The sequence below is a fragment of the Oryctolagus cuniculus genome, chromosome 1 (genome assembly GCF_051225735.1).
Source record: "Oryctolagus cuniculus isolate XC-2025 breed Fujian yellow rabbit chromosome 1, ASM5122573v1, whole genome shotgun sequence".
Taxonomy (NCBI): Eukaryota; Metazoa; Chordata; class Mammalia; order Lagomorpha; family Leporidae; genus Oryctolagus; species Oryctolagus cuniculus.
This window is the reverse complement of record NC_142867.1, coordinates 85,507,040-85,531,159: the sequence shown is the minus strand read 5'-3', so window position 1 is coordinate 85,531,159 and position 24,120 is coordinate 85,507,040. Positions and strand designations below refer to the sequence as shown.

Sequence of the window (24,120 nt, the reverse complement as noted above, 5' to 3'; positions counted from 1 at the left end):
AGAGCAAAAGAATTTACTCCAAAAGCCGTGCAACAGCAAGCACTCCTGGGAGTCTTCACTGGGCTTCTCGGTGCCCCAGTGGCCCACTGGCTCAACACCACTCAGTCCCTGCTTTGTCCAAGACTCTGTGTGTTGCAGCGAGGACACCAGCCAAGAAGCCAACTAGAGTCCTAGCTCTGCCACTCCCATGTTCAGAATGTACTGAGTTCCCAAGAAGGGCCACACAGCCTCCTGGGCTGCCATCAGAGAGCTAAGCTCCCAAGAACACTTCTGTTTCCCCAACTGCTATACAAAAGGACCAGACTAACCAACCTTTTTGGCTGCCCCTGACTTCAGCATGCTGTGGTTTTCTGGTCTGAGATGCACCCCTGGCCCGCAGTCTCTTTGGGCCTCAGTTTCCCCAGCTGCAAAGTGAACTGGCTGGATATGCGAGCGTTTCCTACCTTATGCAGCCACAGGGGCAGGTTCCCAGAATCGCTCCGCAGGGACTCCTTCTGCTGAACGGCAGCCCAGCAGTAAGAATCCACGAAGGCGGCCTGACGCCAGGAGAAGGAGCTCGGGGAGAAGCAGCTTATCTGTGTACCTGAGAAGCAAACAGATCGTTCGAATGAATGAGGCGCAGTTACCCACAGCCCTCCCATCCCGCCAAACCACCTCATGGCTTTGTTTCTAACAAATGTCATCCAGGTCACACGGCACGAGGACAGGAAGTGGGGGCATTAGCGGGGACAGAATACACACACACACACACACACACACACACACAGAGTTCACATTAAAACTGAGAACTGGTTTTCTGGCCCACACCGGTCATGTCCAGAGCTGGGGCTCAGTTGGGGAAAACTTGTGAAAAGTGGGGGCGGTGTTCTGGTACAGCAGGTTAAGTGGCCACCAGCATCCCATATGGGCACCAGTTCAAGTCCTGGCTGGTCTGCTTCCCAGCCAGCTCCCTGCTTATGCACCTGGGAAGGCAGTGGGAGATGGCCCCAGTGCTTGGGCCCCTGCCACCCATGTCGGAGATCAGATGGAGTCCCAGGCTCCTGGCTTTGACCTTGCCCAGACCCAACTGTTGTGGCCATTTGGGGAGTGGACAAGCAGCTGACAATCTCTATCTCTCCTCCTCTGTTGCTCTGCCTTTCAGATAAATATGCGTTAAAAATAAAAGCATCACCAAAAGAAAAAGGGTGCAGGGCAAGACCCCAAGCATCACAGCACGTGAGGTGAATGTGGGCAGTGATGGTTCAGGCTGGGTAAGGACTGGGGCAGGGGCAGAATGGGGAAGGGGTAGTTGTCCCACTGTTGGGCAGGGGGTCAGAGGAAGAAAGGCAATGCAGGAAGCCGGCCTAGAAAGGAGTCTATAGAACAGAGAAGCAAGGAACGTTCAGTCTAGGAGAGAAGGCAGAAGAAAGATCTGGTTACAGATCACCGGCAGCAAACCAGCATTTTCTTTTTTTCTTTTTCTTCTTTAATAAATGTGAATTTACAAAGTGCAACTTTTGTATTGTTGTGGCCCCCCCCAACCTCCCTCCCTCCCATCCCGCCCTTCATCGAGTTTCATTTTCAATTACCTTCATATACAGAGGTTCAACTTAGTATATACTAAGCAAGGATTTCAACAGGCTGCACTCACACAGCCACACAAGGTATAGGGTATTGGCAAACCAGCATTTTCCAGTCTCTAGGAATCAAGATGACCAAGGCCAAACTGCAGCCCAGATGGTTACACGTGGAAGGCAGATGGTCCCAGGGGATGCTGGAGACTCTGGTCTCCCTTGGAGCTCTGCCATGAACCCAGCTTTCTGGGAAGGGACCCTGTGACTTGCTTTCCTCTGCAGATACTGCTGTGAGGTTGGTCAAAGTGACACCTGCAAGACTCTCTGTGCTCCTGATGCACAAGAGCCATGGCAGTGACCCAGGCCAGAGCCACACCCTCCCTTCTCACACGGGCAGTGGGGCTGGCACTGAGCCTCCCCCAACCCAACCCTGTTCCCCTGAACCCACTGAGACCCACAAGATGTGTGCGCCACAAGCCCAGGGACCCACTATAGGCACACTCCCTCCTCCTTCCTACGCTTCGTGGAGAGTGTCAAGTCCCCAGGCTCTGCCACTCAGAGCTGGGTGACTCACAGCTGGCAAGTCACTCCCCTTGCAAAGCCAAGGCACTCCAGAAATGGAGATGACATTAACAACCACATAAAGATTTGTTATGGTGACAAAATACACACATATATAGTCACTGCAGTACTCCTACAGCGCCTGGTTCCCATGAGTTGCTCAGTGTTACATCTTTTTGGATGACATAATGAGCAGTTTCGGGTATTGCTGTACAGATGGGAGTGGCAGACATGCCCACCACCTACCCCCCACCCTGTGAGAAGGGACAGTAGGAAGCCATCCAGTTGAACTGCCCTAGGCTCTGGCACAAGAGGAGAAGGAGGTGATCTTTAACACCTGTGGCAGGAGAGGGATGTGGGGGAGGGGCTTATCAGAACAGATTCCTGTGATGGGAGGGGTGCCTGGGCAAGACCCTGAGCACACCTTCCTCAGCAGGTGCCTTGACCCTCACAGCCATGGATCAAGTTCTTCTGGGGCTGGCGTGGTAGAGTGGGTTTAGCTGCCACATGGGGCATCTGCATCCCATACTCAAACACTTGGTTTGAGTCCCAGCAACTCCATTTCCAATTCAGCTTCCTACTAATGTGCCTGGGAGGCAGCAGATGATAACCGGAGTACTCGGGTTCCTGCTACCTGTGTGGGAGACCTGGAGGGAGTCCCTGGCTCCTGGCTTTGGGCTGGCCCAGCCCTGGCTGCTGCAGGCACTGGGGAAATTGAACCAGCAGATGGGAGATGTCTGTCTGTCCTACTCTATCACTCTGTGTGGGGAGCAACTCGGACTAGACTAAGTTACTGGAATTAAGACTTATTCTATGCATCTGCTCTCCCATAATATGGCGCTGAGACGGGAGAAACAGCTTCTACACAGCTGCCTCCAGTTCAACCAATAAACTGCAGGACCTGCTCTTGATTGGAGGAGAGCAGCGTACTCGGCGTGTGGGTAGCAGAGTTGGGATTGGTGGAAGAGGACTATAAAGGAGGAGCGAGACAACATGCACCAGGAACATCTAAAGGGGAACATCTATCTGAAGGAACACCTGTGCAGCCCCCGAGAGAGCCGGCCGGCGGTGTGCCGCTCCCCCGCGGAAGTGGGGAAAGTGGCCAGGGGGAACCGCCCTTCCACGGAGGTGGAAGGGATGGCAGCCAACCCGGGAAGAACCAGCAGCAAACCCGGGGAGGGCCGAGCAGACAAAAGAACAGCGCAGGGTCCTGTGTCGTTCCTCCACGAAGACAGGGAGCGACATAATGGTGCCGTGACTCGGATAGGAAACCTAGGAGGGAAGAAACGGGAAGAAGTGGGAAAATACCGGTGAGAGAGATTAGCAAAGAGCCTAGGGGAAAGCCGGACGGAAAAGGTGCCGGAAGAAGCTATCGAAAGCCTAGGCATAGACTCGGATATGGACTGTGGGAAAGAAGTTAGGATTGAAAGCGAAAGTGAAAGCTTTCATAGACTCGGATGCGGACTATGGCGGGGAAGCTAGGAGATTGAAAGTGAAAGTGAAACCTGGAGGAGGCTTGGACTCGGATGCGGACTGTGGGGAGAAGCCAGGAGAAATGAGAGGGGAATATTGTTGGAAGAAAAGTTAGGGAAACATACCGGGTAGAGAAAAATGTTAGGGAAATTGAAGCTGCGGGGGCAGGCCGAGGCGGAGACGTAAGCCAGCTTGGAATTCTTCAAGTTAGCCCGGGGAACTTAGATTGAATACCGGTGGTGGCGGAAACGTAAGCTACACTGTGTGACTCGCGGAAGCCGCCGCGTGCAGAGAGAGCACGGGGCGTGAATAGATAGGGAACGTGGGGCTAGTGCGAGGCCGTGGTGTGGGCGCGAAGGGGCGCGGAGACCGCGGAGTGCGCGCGCGAAGCCGGGAAGCCGCACAGATGAGAGAAGCGCGGGCTGAAGCGGCTCAGAGCCGGGAAGCCGCCGAGAAGCAGCCTCGGGGCGGGCGCCAGGAAGCCGCAGGGATAAGAGAAACAGAAGTTTAGAAGTAAAATGAGAGAAATAGGAATGCTGGTAGATAGAAGTAAAATAGGAGAAATAGGAATGCCTGGAGATAGAGAAATAGAGAAAAATAAGGCCTCCCCTCAACATGGCAATGAGAGAGCTTGGATTCGGTCTGCCTGATTAGGGAGGTGGTGAGCACCTGCAGGCGGCTAGCAGCTTATGCGCCGCAGGTCACTGAAGACAGGCACGAATTAACATCAATAAGTCTCCCCACAATACCGCAATGAGAGAGCTTGGATTCGGTCTGCCTGATTAGGCGATAAGCACCAGCAGGCAGCTCGACCAGAGTATGAGCTGCAGGTCACCGAAGATAGGCACGTTATTAACACCAATAAGTCTCCCCACAAGATGGCAAGGAGAAGGCTTGGATTCGGTTTGCCTGATTGCTAGGGCTTGTAAGCACCTGCAGGCAGTTCTAGCAGAGCAGAGCATGCGCTGCAGGGCACCGAACACAGGCGCGCATCGGTGCCTAAAAACCTCCTCACAACATGGCGAAGAGAGGACCCGGATTCGGTTTGCCTGATTGATAGGGCTTGTGAGCACCTGTGGGCAACTCTAGCAAGCAGAGCGGAGTGTGTGCCGCGGGGCACTGAAGACAGGCGCGTATCAACACCAAAAAATAAAAAGAAAGGGGGATCTGTGGGGAGCAACTTGGACTAGACTAAGTTACTGGAATTAAGACTTATTCTATGCATCTGCTCTCCCACAATATGGCGCTGAGACGGGAGAAACAGCTTCTACACAGCTGCCTCCAGTTCAACCAATAAACTGTAGGACTTACTCCTGATTGGAGGAGAGCAGCGTACTCGGCGTGTGGGTAGCAGAGTTGGGATTGGTGGAAGAGGACTATAAAGGAGGAGAGAGACGGCATGCACCAGGAACATCTAAGGGGAACACCTGTGCAGCCCCCGAGAGAGCCGGCCGGCGGTGTGCCGCTCCCCCGTGGAAGTGGGGAAAGTGGCCAGGGGGAACCGCCCTTCCACGGAGGTGGAAGGGATGGCAGCCAACCTGGGAAGAACCAGCAGCAAACCCGGGGAGGGCAGAGCAGACAAAAGAACAGCGCAGGGTCCTGTGTCGTTCCTCCACGAAGAGGGGGAGCAACAACTCTGTCCTTCAAGTTAATAAATAAACCTTTCAAAAAAAGAACCAAGCTCTGAAAATGCATGATTATTTAAAATGAAAAGATATCTCAAGGGGAGCCGTGAGGGAGGGCATAACAAAAAATCACCAAATACCATAAAATGTACAATGACAGCGGTAGTTTTTGCCACCCTGCAAGGGCTGAAGCGAGAGTAGGGGGTGAGTAAGACAATTTCAAGGTCTTTTCAGACTCTTATCCCATTAACTTGATTTATTGCATTTTTGTAAGAAATAGAGGAGTGGGCATTAAGCTGGCAGTTAAATGATGCTTGTAGTACACATCAGACCAATGTAGGCTTGATACCCCACTCTGGCTCCTGACTCCAGCTTCCTGCCAGTGCAGGCCCTGGAAGCCAGCAGTGACAGCTCAACTATTTGGGTTCCTGCCACTCATGTAGAAGGCTAGGTTGGGTTCTAGTTCTCAGCTTCAGTCTTGGCTCAACTCGGGTATCTGGAAGGGAACCAGTGGATGGTAGCTCTGTCTATCCCTCTGCCTCTCAAGCAAGCAAACAGGGTGTTCGGGGTGGCCCAGGATCTCAGGGATGCCCTCACCCTGTGCTTGCATCACTGTGGCTCTGTTCAATGTTTCCCATGTCATTCACCTGCCAAGGCTCACGAGAGCAGCAGCAAGACACATAAGAAGGGCAGGCAGCCCCCGGGTGATAAACAGAGAGCTTCTGGTAAGTTCACTGTTAAACTGCTTGCTTGGAAACACCTATCAGTCATAAAAATGAACACTGTCAATATTTCACCTGCCTGGCCCAGAATGTTCCTAAGGTTAAGTCCTCACGGTGCATGTATTCAGCATCTACTGACATTTTTCTATAGGAAAAGATGCTTCAAATTCTGGCTTGGGATCTCAGAAACCATCCCCAAGGCAGTGGTAGAAGCTCCTGGTGCAGAAGTAATAGACATTTCATACCAATGCTTTTACAAAGAATGAGAGAAGTAGCTGAGTCAAGAGAGACTGAGACTGAGGGCCAGCTGAGTTCATAAGGAAAGAAAGGTCAGAAGGCAAGACTGGGGGCAGCCAGTACTCACGGGACACCAACCGCTCCCCCGATCATGAGCTCACTGAGACCTCACAATCCTTCCTGTTGTCTTTTCTCTGGGAGGAAACCAAAGCTCAAAACATCTCAGGAATCTCTACCCAAGCTAGTGTATGGTAGCACCAGAGCCACTCAAGGTCTCCCTGCACACTCCTCTCTGGGCCAGTCCCTCCAGCAAGTGGAGGGGTCCAGGGACTGGGGTTTTGACAACACGGGATGGGGTGGGGAGGGGCATGGTGGTCTGAGCAGGCGGTTTCTCCAAGGAACCAGGAGGGCAACAGACAGCAGCCCAGGAAGGGTCAAGGACAAGCCAGGCAAAGAAACAGATCAAGCCCCAAGTACTTAATCTAGCTACCCCCAGGCCAGAAACAGCCTACAAAATCCAGAAAGTCAAGAGGCAAGCAGGGGAAGGAGCCGCCATAGGGGTGGGAGCAGGCACAGCAGGAGGGTGCAGGGACTGCAGCCCTCCAGGGTGACAACGCAGCCTGGCTCCAGGGCACTGCATTGGGGCGGGCACCTGCAGTGTGGGGCTGGACAGCTCCTGACACATGCCCAACACTACTTCCCCACTGCTGACCTCATTTACTCCTCAAAATCAAATCAGGCCGGCGCCGCGGCTCACTAGGCTAATCCTCCGCTTAGCAGCACCGGCACACCGGGTTCTAGTCCCGGTCGGGGCGCCGGATTCTGTCCCGGTTGCCCCTCTTCCAGGCCAGCTCTCTGCTGTGGCCAGGGAGTGCAGTGGAGGATGGCCCAAGTGCTTGGGCCCTGCACCCCATGGGAGACCAGGAAAAGCACCTGGCTCCTGGCTCCTGCCATCGGATCAGCGCGGTGTGCCGGCCGCAGCGCGCCTCCGCGGCGGCCATTGGAGGGTGAACCAACGGCAAAGGAAGACCTTTCTCTCTGTCTCTCTCTCTCACTGTCCACTCTGCCTGTCACAAAAAAAAAAAAATCAAATCAGGAGGCATGCACACTCGGTAGCCTCCCAGTGAGGTGTTTCCTGCCTCTCCCTACCCCACCCGCCTAGCCCATGGATAGATCATCCTGCAGCTCCGCTCTGACACAAACACTCCCCTGGCTTGCCATCTTTCACTGGTCCTCCAGTGCCCAGGATACAAATCCAAACCAACGCTCCAATCCAACACAGTGACTGCTGTGGCTTGTTCAGGCCTACACATTCCCAAATCTGCGCCTTGCCTCACCCTATTCCCTCTGCTCGGAAGGCGGTCTCTCCAATATTTGCTAATCCGATGCACCATCCACACCACATACCTCAATGGCCCATCTTTCAAAACCTTGGTCACCTTGGGCACGTGGTTTCCTCTCCACTGACCTCCCAGAGCACCTAACAGCCATAAGGGCCACGTAGAAATCACCTTTAACCACACCCAGAACTACCCACACATGCCTTAGCTCCTCTAGGAATATCAAGTCTTTGCAAAATCACACGCCACCCTCTATCAAGTCACCAACATTTGCAGGTGCTGCCATGTTTCAAAGTACAATCATAAACACCCTCTCAACCAGTGCTCAGATACCCCTGTAAGAACGCACTGCTCAATCCCCTGGTTGACAAAACAGAGCCTATGACAACCTCCAGCCAGCTCCTTGCTCCACACTGTGATGGCTGAACAAGTACAAGATCATTTCTAGGGATTGGCTATCATGAGACAGGCACTGCCCGTCACACCATGCAGAAAGCAAGGAACGCCTGTGCGTTTTGCACCAGAATGACAAAGAGCAATACCTCCAGCTGGCAGCAGTGCAGAGACAGTGTCTGACTGTTTATGACGGGAGACCACAAGGCAGAAACTCTGCTTGCTGCCCCGGGGAAGCACTGCAGCAAGGATCGCACCGCAGCCGTCTCCCTGCCCACCCTCCCGAGGCCTGGGTGCTGTCACTCCTTCCTGAGGGGCAGCCCAGGCTGCCCTGCTGCCGCCTAGAGCCATGCCCATGACCGTACCAGAGAGCAACACGCACAGGAGAAGCAGGACGGGGGAGCCAGGGGTTTCCCACTGGCACCGAGGTCACATGGGGTCAACACTCTTCCTGCCTGACCTCACCCAGAGGGACTCTGGCTCCCCTTTGCTCCTGACTGTGTCCCTCTCCCCACAGGCCCAGCCCACAGGCCGGCAGTAAGTCTCCCGCACTGCTCCTGCACTGAGGTGCTCCCCAGAGCTGTGGGCTAGCAAGGGAATCAGGCCCCATGGGGAGTTAACCCATCCAACCCAGAACACCACAAACGCAGCCACCAGCCAGCTGGGAGAAGTAAAGAGGCTTCCCAGTGAAGCAATTCTAAGCTGCAGTAACTGCCACCAGGAAGAGGCTGCAGGGGGCAGCAGAGATAAGGCCAGGCAGCACCCCGTGCTGTGCACTTTGCCCTCCTCTTCAAGATGAGGAAGGAGAAGCCCTGAGATGGCATGGCTCATGGGTGGCAGAGCCAGGCTCCTCACCCAGGTCCCACATCCATCTTCGTACCCAACAGAGAGGAAGCGAGAGGCACAGGTCACTGAACAAAACTGGATGAGAGAAGAGGGAAGGAAAAGGAAGAAGCCAGGAGAAGTTTTGTTGTTGTTGTTGTTGTGTGTGTGTGTGTGTGTGTGTGTGGTGTTTTTTTAGAGGAACAGTAAATCCTGGCATTGTTGTACTGGGAGGCACAAAAAGAAAACCAAGAGTATAATAACGAACATACCAATTATAATCATTAGAATCTAATTAGAAAAACAGTCCTCCTTCACCTCAACGTAAACTATATATACACAGCCTGTCTCACACAAACGGGACCTAGGCAGATCATAACACAACCTATAAACTTCAAAGTTCTAAATGTTTTTAATCTGAGAGGCAGAGAGACAAAGAGCGAGTGACAGAGCAAGCGAGAACACATAAGAGCACCATCCTACCTGCCTGTCAACACCTACGACAGCCAGCACTGGGCCAGACAAAGGACATGGGGATCCAAAAACACAATCCATGTCTCCCCCATGGGTGGCAGGAATCCAACCTCAGCTGTCACCACTGCTCCCAGGGTGGGCAGGAGTAGGAAGCTGGAGTCAGGAGCTAGGCCTGGACTGAGCCCAGGCACTGCAACGTGACGTACAGGTGTCCTAACAAGCAGCTTAACTACTGGGTCCCACCGTGCCCACCTCATGGCTGTATACCAAAGTTGACAAAAATGTGAAAACTACGAAAATCCCAACTTCGATGAGAATATTCATACAAAGAAGACTTGCAATGCATGGGATAGACAGGAAGAGATGGGTAAGGGTCAGCTCTTAAAAATAAACATGGGCCAGATCTGTGGTAGATTGTGACACCGACATCCCATATGAGCACCAGTTTAACTCTCAGCTGCTCCACTTCTGATCCAGCTCCCTGCTAACATAGCTGGGAAAACAGTGGAAGATGCCCAAGTACTTGGGCTCCTGCCATCCATGTGGGAGACCTGTATGGAGTTCCATGCTCCTGGCTTCAGCCTGGCCCCAGCTCTAGCCATTGTGGCCATTTGGGGAATGAATCAGTGAATGAAATGTATGTATGTGTGTGTGTGTGTGTGTGTGTCTCCCCTTCTCTCTGTAACTCTGTCTTTCAAATAAAGAAATCTTAAATCTTTAAAACACACACACAGAACAAGCACTCATGAGGATGAAACAGGTCTGAATGTACTTAAAGTAGCTGTGATCCCCACACAACAAAACTGAATGAAGTAATGGGAGACACCTGCATTCCTGTTTACTGCAGCACTGTTCACAATAGCCAAGATATGGAATCAACCGAAACGTCCAACAGATGACTAGACAGAGAAAATATATTATATAAACACAATGGACACTACCCAGCCATAGAAAGATGGAATCCTGTCATCCGCAGCCACACGGATGGAGCTGGAAGATACTGAGTGAAGGCAGCAGGAACACAAACATGGCAAGTCTCCACTCATTTGTGAAGGCTAACAAAGCTGACTCAGCAGCTAAGTCTGACTTTTTAAGAGCACACATCACGGCTAACACCTGCGCCTTCACCAAGATGGGCATAAGCAACTGTGACTTCTGTTGACGTTCCAGGGAGTCTCAGCTGCTTCCCTACCCATCCCCTGTTGTACACAGCAACAAACACAGCTCAGCATTCTGGGATGAGTGCTCTTAGGCCCCATCATACAGCAATCCTCTCACTGTATGGAGACAGTTAACATGTGTACCCATCTCACGGACAGGCCAGGATATGTGACCAGGGGGCCCCATAGCCAAAGGGAACAGCCAGCCAAGCCGGTGAGCCTCAGAGGGCACCTGTGGGGCTGGTTCAATTCAGTGTCAACCAAACAGCCTGCGAAGCACAAGAACAGGAGTGAAAAGGAAGCTGGACCGAGAGACAGTCACAAGGAAGTCTGGGGCCAGGCTTACACCCCGAACAGACGAGGGAACCCAGCGGCACTGTGAGGGGTTCCTCTCCTGTGTGTTAAGGCCAGTCCTTACCACACCATCTGGAACGTCTACACCACACAAAAGAGGAACTTGCATAAATTTAATGTAAAACCTGACAGCTGTTTTCCATGACCAGGGGAAGGAAAGGCCTAAGAACTCAGTGGTCTATTAAAGACATAAGAAGTACTGAATGTATTTATTCTTAAAATGCTTGTCACCTGAGAGTAATTAAATCCAACATCAGAGGGCTTTGTGGCACAGAGGGTTAAGCCTGTGCATGGGATGTCAGCATCCCATATCACACTGCCTCGTTTGAGTCCCTGCCACTCCATGCTTTTGATCCAAGTTCCTGCTACTGAACCCAGGAGGTAGCAGATGATGGCCCAGGTACTTGGGTGCCTGCCACCCACATGGGAGATCCAGATAGAATCCCATGCTCCCACCCAGTGCAGCTTAGTGTGGCCACTGGGGAAGTGAACCAGCAAATGGAAGTGTCTCTCTCTCTCTCTCTCTCTCTCTCTCTCTCTCTCTCTGCCTTTCAAATAAATCTTTAACAAATTTAACTCAAACATGCAGGAAATTATAGAGAATAGGACAGACTCATAGGAGTTTAACACAATATTGACATTGTGCTGTACTGACCTCATTTTTGAACATTAAATATTTCATTTGGAAAATGTTTTCAACCTACGGAAAAGTTATGAGAGAATTACAATGACCTCCCACATACTTGGCAGTCAGATTCAGCCACTGCCAACACTACCACACACCCTCGCTCCATATATACAACATTCTTTGTTTTCTGACCCTCTTGAGAGTGGGGAGCTCATGACCCTTTACTCTCAGGAGTGTGTATCTTGTAAGAATAAGGACATTTGCTTAAGTCAGTGCAATTACCACATATACACACACTCTGACGCAATCTATCATGTCTATTTAGATTTCTCACACTATCCTCAAGAGCCACTTTTTCTTTTTCCAGCCAGGAGCCAATCTACCACCACATGCTGCATTTAGCCACCACCTCACCCTAGTCCCTTCTGTCTTTCTCTGTCCCTCATATCCTAATGTGTGGCGAGCACAGGCTCTCAATTCTGTGCAGCGCCCTGAACTTGGCATTTGTCTGATGATTCTCCACGCCCTGATCCAAGGGCTGCACTGTGGCAGGAACCCCAAGGTGGGGCTCCCCGGGAGACACCGGGTGACAGAGTCCACCATGACTGGCAATGTCACCTGTGGCAGTCATTTGGTTCAAGTGCTGTCTGCCAAGTCTCTCTGCTATAAAAGTGCCTCTTTCCTTTTGAAGTAAATCTCTGGGGAAATGCCTGAAGACTGCACAATGAATGTGCCATGCTCTTATCTGGTGGCACAAATCATTCTCATGCTGGAAATAACAGCCACACATGAACCAACGCTGATCACGGTGAGCTTTATACCAATACAGAACCACCTCTTCAAAGGAGAGGAGTATTTACTAAACACAATGATGAGCCAGGAATCTGATGCTTTCATTCAATCCAACAAAAGAAATCTGAGAAGTAGCATCATCGTTCCCATTTTACAGATGAGGAGATAGAGGTTAGGTGATAACAGCTAATTCTGGGTCAAATTAAGATTCAACCCTGAGCATCTGGCCATGCACTGCCCAACACTGTGACACCCTGGGAATCAGTGACTCAGGTAGAATCAGAGCATGTGGCCAGGTGGAGTGCGGACGATTAGGCACTGCAGATGGTCAGGCCAGCCAACACCCAAGCAGCAGCACGAAAGGGCCAGCATCAATCTCCCCAGCAACTTAAACCTCAGCTCTAAGCCCAAGTTCATCAAAAGTGTCATTAAAACCTAGAGAGCCTACATGACCTGCAGCTGATGGCTGGTGTATGTGGATTTTACCCAAAGCACCTCATGCTACTCCAGGGGGCATCAGAACAACTGATGACAGGGTGGAGGGGACAGAGGGGGACCTATGCAAGGGAAGAGTCAGAGTCAACTAACATCAGCAAAAATGTCACAACAGGATCATGACGTGTGCAGCAACCCTAGATGGGCCACACTTGCACCATAGCCAGTGCATCTGGTCTCAGTGTTTGCACTGGAAGTGGGTTGTGGAAGAAAGCAGGCATGATCCCAAGAAGAGTGTGAAAAACAAAGATGCTGCAGGAAAAAGGGGGGTGGGAAGGTTAACGGAATGATTTAAGGTCAAGGGGCAACTGGATGGATGCCTTTAGGTAGAAGAGTTAAAGCAAAATTACTGCTGCGAGGGTCTTCACCAACACGGAGACCTAGTGGATCAAATAATATGAGCGTCCAGGTAGATATGCAGGAGAGCCTTCAGCCTAAAGGAGGGAAGTTGCGTAAATCTTCATTAAATAGGGGTCCTGGGACCTTTTATTCCTGAATGCTGCTTTTAAAAAGATCCCATCATATTCAACAGGCATGAAGTGTTCCCATTTCCTAGCAAGTTGATTAAGCTCTTTGGACTTAACTCTCCTCATTTGTTAAAACCTCACAGAATTCTTACGAAGATTATGGAACTGTCTGCCACCATGCCAGCACATAGTAGGAACTCAGTAAATGGTGACAATGATTTTTAGTTCTACAAGTCAGGGACCATGGTAAGCACTGAAGACACAAGGACATAGGATGCCACTGTCACAGTGCATGAACAATTAAGTGGCTTAGGGGCCAGTGTTGTGTCGTAGCAGGTAAAGTCACCATCTGCAGTGCCAACATCCCATATGGGCACCAGTTCGAGTCCTGGCTGCTCCATTTCCCATCTACTTCTCTGCTATGGCCTGGGAAAGCAGTAGAAGATGGCGCAAATCCTTGAACCCCTGCACCCACATGGGAGACCCAGAAGAAGCTCCTGGCTCCTGGCTTCAGATCGGCATAGCTCCGGCCATTGCAGCCAATTGGAAGGTGAGCCAGTGGATGGAAGACCTCTCTCTCTGCCTCTCTCTGTGTAACTCTTTCAAATAAATAAATAAATCTTAAAAAAAAAAATTAAGTGGCTTGTCTGTCTGCGCTCCTACAATTCTGGGCCCCAAGCACCATGGAAGTGGGCCTTGGTTAACTTGAAACTGAAAGAGGCCACAGTGTGAAACTAGATCCAACTTCGCTAAGTCCTTTAACACCACCTCTCCTTCAAAGTCGCCTTTTAAAAGCTAGCTTTTGTAGCTCCTGCAACAAAGAGACCCTTTTGTGTAAGAGTTGGCCTTGAGAACCTATATTCAGTTCCGAATCAGACTAGTGACTTGGCAAAAAGGACAAGAACTTAGGAGGACTGTTACTGCTAACTGGTCATGAGACTCCTTTGCAAATAGAAGACCTTTCTAAATAGGCCATCATGACGTTCATGTGACAGACGCAGAAGCTAAAGTGGCAAGTGCTTTCTTTTCAAGGACCCTTGGAAAAGAAAAGGAACTTCCAAGATTTCCATCAGAGTAGGGTGCTTGAGAGCACGTGGCCCTTGTGCCATCAGAGACAGCCAAGGACTCTCACAGCCCCAAGGGCTCCATTCTTGCCACTTCTACATGAGGCACGAGAGCACATCGTCCCCACATGTCACAGAGCTCCACAATGCTGAGCTCAACCCAAAAGGTACTCACTGGGCCTCTGTCACGTACATGGTACCCTATGCAATGCAGCGGGGGAGGGCATGGCCCCTGCCCTGCCATGCTTATAGTCCCATGGAGGCAACCAGATGGTTGAAACCACTAATGATTGTTGATGAGAATGCTGTAATCAATACACAATTCTTCTTAAGCGCTGAAACTTAACTGAAAAGTGATCACTGTTAAATATAAGAGTGGGAATAATAGAGGGAAGAGATGTGCAATTCGGGAAATGCTCAAGCTGACTTACCTCAAACGATAGAGTTAGAAACATACCAGGGGATTCCAATTCAATCCCATCGAGGTGGCATGTACCAATGCCATCTCACTAGTCCCAGTGATCAATTTCTGTTCACAATTGATCATAATGATAGGACTAAGAACCAAAGGGGTCACATAAACAAGAATAGTGTCTGAAAATACTAGCTGCACCAGGGTAACGGCTGAACCATGGAAAATGTTCGTATTCAGAGAGAGAAGTGCAGGGAAGCTGGGCTGAGGAAACAACACAAGCAAACTCCCTGTGTCTTTAAAGTTGACAGCCAGGGGCTGGTGCGGTGGGGTAGCAGGTAAAGCCGCAGCCTGCAGTGCTGACATCCCATATCCGCCAGTTCGAGTCCCGGCTGCTCTACTTCCAAACTAGCTCTCTGCTATGGCCTGGGAAAACAGTAGAAGATGGCCCAAGTCCTTGGGCCCCTGCACCCACATGGGAGACCCAGGAAGCTCCTGGCTCCTGACTTCGGATTGGCTCAGCTCCAGCTGTTGAGGCCAATTGGGGAGTGAACCAGCAGATGGAATGTCGCTCCCCCTCTTCGCGGAGGAACGACACAGGACCCTGCGCTGTTCTTTTGTCTGCTCGGCCCTCCCCGGGTTTGCTGCTGGTTCTTCCCGGGTTGGCTGCCGTCCCTCCACCTCCGTGGAGGGGCGGGCCCCCCTGCCACTTTCCCCACTTCCGCGGGGGAGCGGCACACCACTGGCCGGCTCTCTCGGGGGCTGCTCAGATGTTCCTCAGGTGTTCCTGGTGCATGTTGCCTCTCTCCTCCTTTATAGTCCTCTTCCACCAATCCCAACTCTGCTACCCACACGCCGAGCACGCTGCTCTCCTCCAATCAGGAGCAGGTCCTGCAGTTTATTGGTTGAACTGGAGGCAGCTGCGTAGAAGCTGTTTCCTCCTCTCCCAGCGCCATATTGTGGGAGAGCAGATGCATAGAATAAGTCTTAATTCCAGTAACTTAGTCTAGTCCGAGTTGCTCCCCACAATGGAAGACCTCTCTCTCTCTGCCTCTGCCCCTCCTCTCTCTCTGTGTAACTCTTTCAAATAAATAAATAAAATCTTAGTTGGAAACATACCAGGGGATTCCAATTCAATCCCATCAAGGTGGCATGTGCCAATGCCATCTCACTAGTCCAAGTGATCAATTTCAGTTCACAATTGATCATAATGAAAGGACTAAGAGTCAAAGGGAGCACATAAACAAGTCTAGTATCTGCTAACACCAACCGATAGAATAAATAAAGGGGAGAGTGATCCAACATGGGAAGTGAGATACTCAGCAGACTCATAGAATGGCGGATGTCCTAAATAGCACTCTGGCCTCAGAATCAGCCCTAAAGGCACTCGGATCTGGCTGAAAAGCCCATGAGAGTATTTCAGGCATGGAAAGCCAAGACACTCTGGCAAAAAGATCTCTGTGAGTGAGATCCCAGTGGAAAGAACAGGTCTTCAAAGAGGGAGGTGCCTTTCTCTGAAGGGAGGAGAGAACCTCCACTTTGACTATGACCTTGTCTAAACAAGATAAGAGTCGGAGAACTCAAGGGGCTTCCATAGCCTTGGAAACTCATAACTGGTGCATAGGGAGATTACTGATGCCATAAACAGGAGTGTCAATTTGTAAGTCAACAACAGGAGTCACTGTGCACTTACTCCTCATGTAGGATCTCTGTCCTTAACGTGCTGTACACTGAGGCTTAATGCTATAACGAGTACTCAAACAGTATATTTCACTTTGTGTTTCTATGGGGGTGCAAACGATTGAAATCTTTACTTAATGTACACTAAACTGATCTTCTGTAAAAAAAAAAAAAGAAAAAAGAAATTATCAATTCCCAACTTGACTCTCACTGGGATTAAACATGACAATAGGTCTGATCTGATTTCATCATCATTTAAAAAAAATCATCTATTATTTTTCACTTTATGTTTCTGTGTGGGAGCAAACTGTTGAAATCCTTACTTAATGTATACTAAGCTGATCTTCTGTATATTAAGATAATCGAAATGAATCTTGATGTGAATGGAAGGGGAGAGGGAGTGGGAAAGGGGAGGGTTGTGGGTGGGAGGGACGGTATGGGGGGGAAGCCATTGTAACACATGAGTTGTACTTTGGAAATTTATATTCATTAAATAAAAGATAAAAAAAAATTGTGCACAGTTTATAATATGTCAATTATTTTTTAGAGCTATAAAATAAAATCAATCAATTTTTTGAAAAAAAGAAAGAAAGAAAAAAGTAAGTTGACAGCCCACTTAGGGCAACGATCAGGTCAAGGTTATTCTGGGATCACAGGCCAGTGGTTCAGACTTGATGCTATGGCAAAGGCAAGGAGACTCAGCAAGGTGGGGTGGGGTGTGTCCTCAGTGCTGTATGTAGTCCATGCACCTGTTCCTGATGACCTGCTGAGAGAGCAGCACTGACTCGGGGAGAGCATGACTGTGACTCCAACAGAGCAGGCACTGGCCTAGCAGGAATCCAAGAAGCTGGGGAAGGGTGATCCCACTGCAGCAGACTAGCCGCCTCTCACTGAAGTGCAAGCTTACTCTACTCTGCTGTCCTCGGGGCGCACAACAGGTAAAGGGCAGAGGGTGCACAGCCTAGCTGAGAACCCGGGCTTTGGAATGGCAGCTGCAATCCAATCCAGCTCTGTGCACCCCTGGCACACACTGCATGGCCCCTGAGGGCCCCAGTTTCTCAACTGTCAAAGGGCCCACCACCATGATCAAGGGCGTGTTCAGCTGCTCACCTACACCGAGTGCTATCCATGCTCCAGGAACTACTCCACGGCCCCTGACATGAGAACTCCATCCAGTTCCCACTACCCTGGGACTCCATTTCCTGACAAGAAAGCTGGAGCACACAGAAATCCTGCCACTTGCCTGAGTTCTCACAGTGAATGGGTGACAGGCTGCATCAGGTAGTCTGGCTCCCAAACTCCTGTCTTCCCCACTGTTCCACTGCCTAAGTGCACAGGTGCACGTGAGTATTTCCCCAGGGGACACTGACCTTTGGCTGCTCCCCTGCAGGGCCCTGTCCAGGCTCTCCCAGCACGCAAGCTTCTTATAGGCCCTCAGCAGACACAGCTTGCTGCTGGTAACAAGGGCCAACTGCTGGGGCCCACCCAGCAAGACCCAACACCCAGACCTGGCCCCCTAAACTGACAGGCAGAGCCTTACCCCCTGTGTCAGGCCTGGCTTCCAAAGCCACCAGGAAGCCCCCAGGGCAAACCTGCCCTGGCTCTTCCCCATCAGTGCCAGCTTCCCCAGGAAAAGAGGAAGGTGCTGGGCGTGCCCATGCAGCTCCCAGCAACAGTTCCTGATCCAGGTTCACAAAACGCCGGCCCCAGCCAAAGTGCCACGGCAGATCCCAAGGCAGCCCTGGTGGAGCAGACCTCAGAGCACACACAGCAAGAAAGCCTGAACTTATGGCAGCAGCCCCGAGCTAGTCTTCTCCTCTACCCATCAAGTATTCGGGGAGAGTTTAAATGCCCACAGCTAAGAGCCCTACGACTTCTCTCTGGATGAGCTCTCAAATGCGAACCCTCCAGGGTCCTCCATGACCAGATCTCTGCCCCTTCTCCGATCTCTCTACACCGCTCCACTTCCAGTGCCACTTCCGTTTCTCTGACAAGACCTGCCTGTCTTTCCCTAAGAGACGCAGCGATGGGTCACTCGGTTAAGGTGGCATTTCCTAAGCCATCCTCGTTACCTCTGACCAGGAGAGGCTCCCTGGAGGGGGCACTTCTTCCAAAGCACTTAGCATAGCTACAATCCAGAAACCACGGGGATGGCGTCCCTGCTGTGGGCTCCCAGCACCATGTCTGCCTTTTAACTGAGTGATCCCTGGTGTACTGCATACTCTGTCCAATGAATGAGAACATGAAGGAATGGAGATAAGAGATAAAAAAAAAAAAGCCTAATTACTGTGCAGCAGGCGTGAACCGCACTGCCATAGCCAGAGGGCACGGAGTACATCTGATAACTCATTTTAGCCCAGTGCCCCGTACGGGTGAGACGAATCCCCAGGCTGGATGCCCTTGGTTTCATCTGCACCCTGTGGTTGTTCCCTGCTGTCAAGCAGTAAGTATCAAGGGAGCAAGTGTTCCTTCATTCTTAAAAGGATATCGGTTTTCTGTTCCAGAATTCCCTTCGATGTGTGCAGCAGGGTAAACAAGCTGAGAGCAGAAAGGCTCAGAGTATTTATGGAAAAGGAACGAAGCCTTATTAAGAAGAAGAATGTCATGGCCATCAGCCCCTGGGCCCTCCTCCCTCCAAAGACACCGGAGGAAGGAAGGGCAGCAAGCCACAGTCACCACCGTCACTCACTCTGCCAGTGGAGCCCACAGAGCTGCTACACGGCTCTGGAGAGAGACGTGTGATCGGCCCTCTCAGCTCTTCAGGCTGCTTACAATCCTGCAAGTATGCTCAGGTCGTAGACGCTCAGCTGACACTCGCTGAGGGCCAACCATCTACTGAGGGCCTACTCAGCGTCAGGCCTCTTTCCACGTATCACCTCATTTAACAGGTTCTGCAAAGAACAACCAAAGACACAACAGTGTAAGAAGTTTTCTCGGGGCTGATGCTGTGGTGGAGCAGGTAAAGCCACCGCCTGCAGTGCCCGCATCCCATATGGGCGCCAGTTCAAGTCCTGGCTGCTCCACTTCTGATCTCGCTCTCTGCTATGGCCTGGGAAAGCAGTAGAAGATGGCCCAAGTCCTTGGGGCCCTGCACATGCATGGGAGACCCAGAAAAAGCTCCTTGCTTTGGATGGGCACAGCTCTGGCCATTATGGCCATTTGGGGAGGGACCCATCGAATGGAAGACACCTCTCTCTGTCTCTGTCTCTCTGTAACTCTGCCTTTCAAATAAATAAATAAATCTGGCCGGCGCCGTGGCTCACTAGGCTAATCCTCCGCCTGCGGCACTAGCACACTGGATTCTAGTCCCGGTCAGGGTGCCGGATTCTGTCCCGGTTGCCCCTCTTCCAGGCCAGCTCCCTGCTGTAGCCTGGGAGTGCAGTGGAGGATGGCCCAAGTGCTTGGGCCCTGCACCCCATGGGAGACCAGGAGAAGCACCTGGCTCCTGGCTTCTGATCAGCTCGGTGCGCAGGCCACAGCACACCGGCCGCAGCGGCCATTGGAGGGTGAACCAACGGAAAAAAGGAAGACCTTTCTCTCTGCCTCTCTCTCTGTCCACTCTGCCTGTCAAAAAAATCAATCAATCTAATGGTTGAAATTGCTTGCTAAGATTCACTTGATATTGTTATTGTCAGTAAGTGATGTGGGAAGCCTGACTGGCTCCCTCGTTTCTCTATTCTCTTCAAGATGGGAAACTGACTCTATACTGAAGGACTCTCCAAGATACACAATTTGATTTTTGGATCTTATAAAAGGGATAGTTAACATTTTTTTATAATAATACCATAGCCAAAATGAGAGCTTAAATTACTATTTCACAGCTAGATTTACTTCACTATGGGCACAGCAAACAGACAAAACCTCCCTTTCAGACCAAACAAAGGGAGAGAACATTTTCAAGTGAAGACATAGCTTTTCTCATGGGCATTGTCTACCTCACAGAAAAACCACTATCAGAACATGCCTGTGACTGTAGACTTCTAGTTGAGGCCACCAAATATTAGAGATGGGACTTGAGCACCCTCTTGACTTGCATCCTCTGGTTTGCTTTAACAAAAACCAGGAGGAAAAGAAAGCCAGGTATCAGAAGCAATGTAAAGATAGGTGGCAGGCCAATTAAGGCTGCTTTACATAGTGATCTGCCATCAAGGAGACCCAACAGGCCAGTTCACTGCAGTGGCTTTCAATGTGGTAAGCCTGGGCTTCAGCAGAAGTCAGCTTATGAAGAGCCCTGGCAGCTCTGCCAGCCAAGAGTTGGATCACTGGAAATGGAATTACCCTGGAGTCAAAGAACTTCAGGTCAGAGCCACAGACTCTGTTGACTCTAGGCTGAAAAGCCCTCCACTCAGTCTGGCTTCCAAAGTAACCACCACTGCTGAGGAGATGGCCAGTAGGGTCAGCAACATTGCAGGCAGGCAGAACTGTAAATTTCCTATTAGAGATGCAACCTGTCTTTACCTGGCCAGCTCTCCTCCCAGGCCTGCTCCGTGATGGAAGTCAACAGGGTGCCTTCCCCAAGGAGGTTCACACCTCCCCTGTGATGTGCCCCATGTGAAGAGATGGATAGGTCTGGGCCTCATAACTGACAAGGCCTTAAAGCCCATCTGATTATTATCAGGGCCCTCTGTCAGGTTCTATTTGCCTCTCAATCAGAAAACTTACTCGTGTTTAGACAGCATCTTTCTTAGGTCCTCCAATAATGACTCTGTTGTTTGTTCTACACCCTGTCTAGCCCACTTAGGGCCTCATTCCTTTGTAATCATAGCCTCTACTCTAACATCAATGGCTCTATTCCTGACCTGTGTGTATTGATGGTCCTCTCCCCTACTTGATGTTGTATGATTGCTCAGAATTTTCTCTACAGACAAACCCCTCAACCCACAAAGGATGAGTGGCTTTTCTCCCAGTCTTGGTTGGGATCAGCTTCAAACCATGTCCATCAGTCTTCACAAGGGTCCAGAGACCATGCCTTCCTCATTTCCTCTTCTCTCTGAAATCCTCTCATTACTTGGTTAATACCACTCTTAGGCACCCTGTCTTTTATACTACTGTGTCTGTTTAAGTGTTTACAGGAGTTGTTAACAGAAGGAACCAAAGCCTTCAGCAACCAGGCAGTCAACCAAATGCTGCTACAGGGAAATATTTGGCTCCCACCCAGGAGACAGCAGCTTGAGACATGGCCCCATGCCAGCGAAGAGCACCTCGTCGCCCCATGTCAGCAGGAAGTAGCTCTAAAGACAGATCATCGTCCCTCTATCCCTCCTGGACTTTTGGGGCTGATGTAATCCCATACAACTCTTGTTTTATAAAAAACAAAAGAGGGGGAGAATGTTAGTAAAATGGTGCAGTCTTATCTGTGGCGCAATCTATACCCCAGATACCATCCTGGGCTCTAGCCCCTGCCACCATGGCTGGAAGCCAGGTGAACACATTGTCCAACCACAGGTGTCAGCTCCACTCCCACTCTAATGGGATTGGCTGCACGACCCCTGGCAAAGGTTTAACAGGAGCTATTCTGTTCCCAAACACATGCTCTCTTTTTCTCTTATGCTCTCCTACTCTCTTGCTCTCTCTCTCTTGCCCTCTCCCCCTGGCCTGTTGGGCTTCCCCCACTCGACAATAAACATTTCCTCTAAAAAATAAATAAATAAAATAAATAAAAAGAACTTTTCTCTCTGAAAAGCAACCTTTCCATGGGAAACACACTGTGCTTTTCAAAAAATTTAAAAACTCTTATACTAAGTCTTCAAATGTGGAAATGATGTAAGCATTTAAAAGAAACTTAAGGGGCTAGCATTCTGGTATAGCAGGTTAAGCTGCCTGCAAGACCAGCATCCCATATTTGTACCAGTTCTGAGTCCTCCTGCTCCACTTCTGATACAGCTCCCTGCTAATGCACCTAGGAAAGCAGCAGCAGATGGCCCAAGTGCTTGGGACCCTGCACTCATGTGGGAGACCCAAATGAAGCTCTTGGCTCCTAGCTTCAGCCTGGCCCAGGCCAGGCCGTTGCAGCCATTTGGAGGGTAAACCAGTGGATGGAGCATCTCTCTCTCTCTAACTTTGCCTTTCAAATTAAATCAAAAAAAGAAAACATTTAAAATGACATTTTCACACTTCCTAATATATGGCATTTGCTGGTTTTACAAGTGGGCTAAATTTAAAAACAAAACAGAAGGCTCAGAAGTCAAATAACTGGCTTTTAACCTTTTAGCTTAAATAATAGGTTCAAGGAAAAAGTTAAGATGGATTTCAGAAGAGAAGGGACAAGATATCAGAAGCCAAGGGCAACAAACTGGCACTGTCAGTTTCTCTAGGATCAAATGGTCCAGACTAAACCGTAACACAGGCAGCCAGGAGAGGAGAGGCAGGCTCCAGACTCTACTGCGTGACTGACAGCAAGGTCCCAGAATAGGTCCTGGGAAGTCCCAGTATAGCAGGGAGCCAGAAGCCAAGATGATGAGATACCACCTCAACTGCAAGAATGGCACACTTGGAGTGGGCACTGTGGTGCAGCTGGTTAAGCTGCCACTCAGGACACCCACATCCCACATTAGAGTCCCAGCTTCTCTACTTCAGATCCAGCTCCCTGCTAACGTGCCTAGGATGCAGCAGATGATGGCCCAAGTACCAGGGTACTAGGAGTCCTTCACCCATGTAGGAGTCCCACATAGAATTCTGGGCTCCTGGATTTGGCCCAAGCTGCTGTGGGCATTTGAGGAGCGAAAAGTGGATAGAAATCTGTCTCTCCCTCTCTCGTTCTGCCTTCCAAATAAGTAAATCCTAAAAAAATAAAAATAGAAAAAAATGGAAACTCAAAACTCTGAGAACGTTAAGTACCCATAGAGACGTGGGGAAAGCAGCATTCCCCTACATTAACAGCGACCAGCAGGGGCTGGCACTGTGGCATGGTGGGTAAAGCTGCTGCCTACAGTGCTAGCACCTCATATGGGCACCAGTTCAAGTCCTGGCTGCTCTACTGCCCATCCAGCTCCCTGCTAATGTGCCTGGGAAAACAGCAGAGAATGGTCCAAGTCCTTTGGCCCCTGAACCCATGTGGGAGCCTGGAAGAAGTTCCTGGCTCCTGGCTTCGGATCGACCCAGCTCCAGCTATTAGGGGCGTAGGCCAGGGGCTGGAAGATCTCTGTGTGTGTCTCCCTCTCTCTGTAACTTCACCTTTTAAATAAATAAAATAAATCTTAAAAAAAAAAAAAAAAAAAAAAAAAGAGTAACCAGTAGAGATGACACAGTGAAGTGGATTAAGCTGCCAATTAGGAAACCTGCACTCCAGAGAGTTCCAGTTTGAGCCCCAGCTGCTCCACTTCCCAGCTAATGCACCTGGGAAAGCAGCCATTGTGGCCATCTGGGGAGTGAACCAGTATATGGATGATCTGTGTGTGTGTGTGTGTGTGTGTGTGTCCCTCTAACTCTTCCTTTCAAATAAATAAATAATCTTTAAAAGGGGGGGGGCGGGAGTCACAGATGAAGATCTTTTTTTAGTCTTTCTATGTCAATCTGCCTTCAACTAAAGTAAATTCTGAAAGAGTATAAATTCTGAAGGGCCATTAGAAGCACCTTTTAAATATAAAAGGTAACCTGACCCTGTGACTTCCTTTTTTTTAAAAGATTTATTTATTTATTTTGAAAATCAGTTATAAAGAGAGGGGCAGAGACAGAGATAGAGAAAGTGAGATCTTCCATATGCTGGTTCACTCCCCAGATGGCTGCAACAGCCAGCACTGGGTCAGGCCAAATCTAGGAGCTACATCCAGGTCTCCTATGTGGGTAGCAGAGGCCCAAACACATTGGGCCATCAACCACTGCTTTTCCCAGGCCATTAGCAGGAAGCTGGATTGGAAACAGAGCAGCCA

The 24,120-nt window shown here is 50.3% G+C and overlaps 1 protein-coding gene across 2 annotated transcripts in view; it reads right to left on the bottom strand.

Annotated features, from left to right (window-relative positions):
• Nucleotides 1-24,120, bottom strand: part of PANX1 (pannexin 1) — a 47,861-nt gene that overhangs the window by 12,139 nt on the left and 11,602 nt on the right. For both annotated transcript variants that reach the window (XM_008262563.5, XM_089332655.1), the window contains exon 2: nucleotides 444-583. In XM_008262563.5, coding sequence (XP_008260785.4) covers nucleotides 444-583 — 140 coding nt within the window. The remainder of the gene's footprint in view (nucleotides 1-443; nucleotides 584-24,120) is intronic.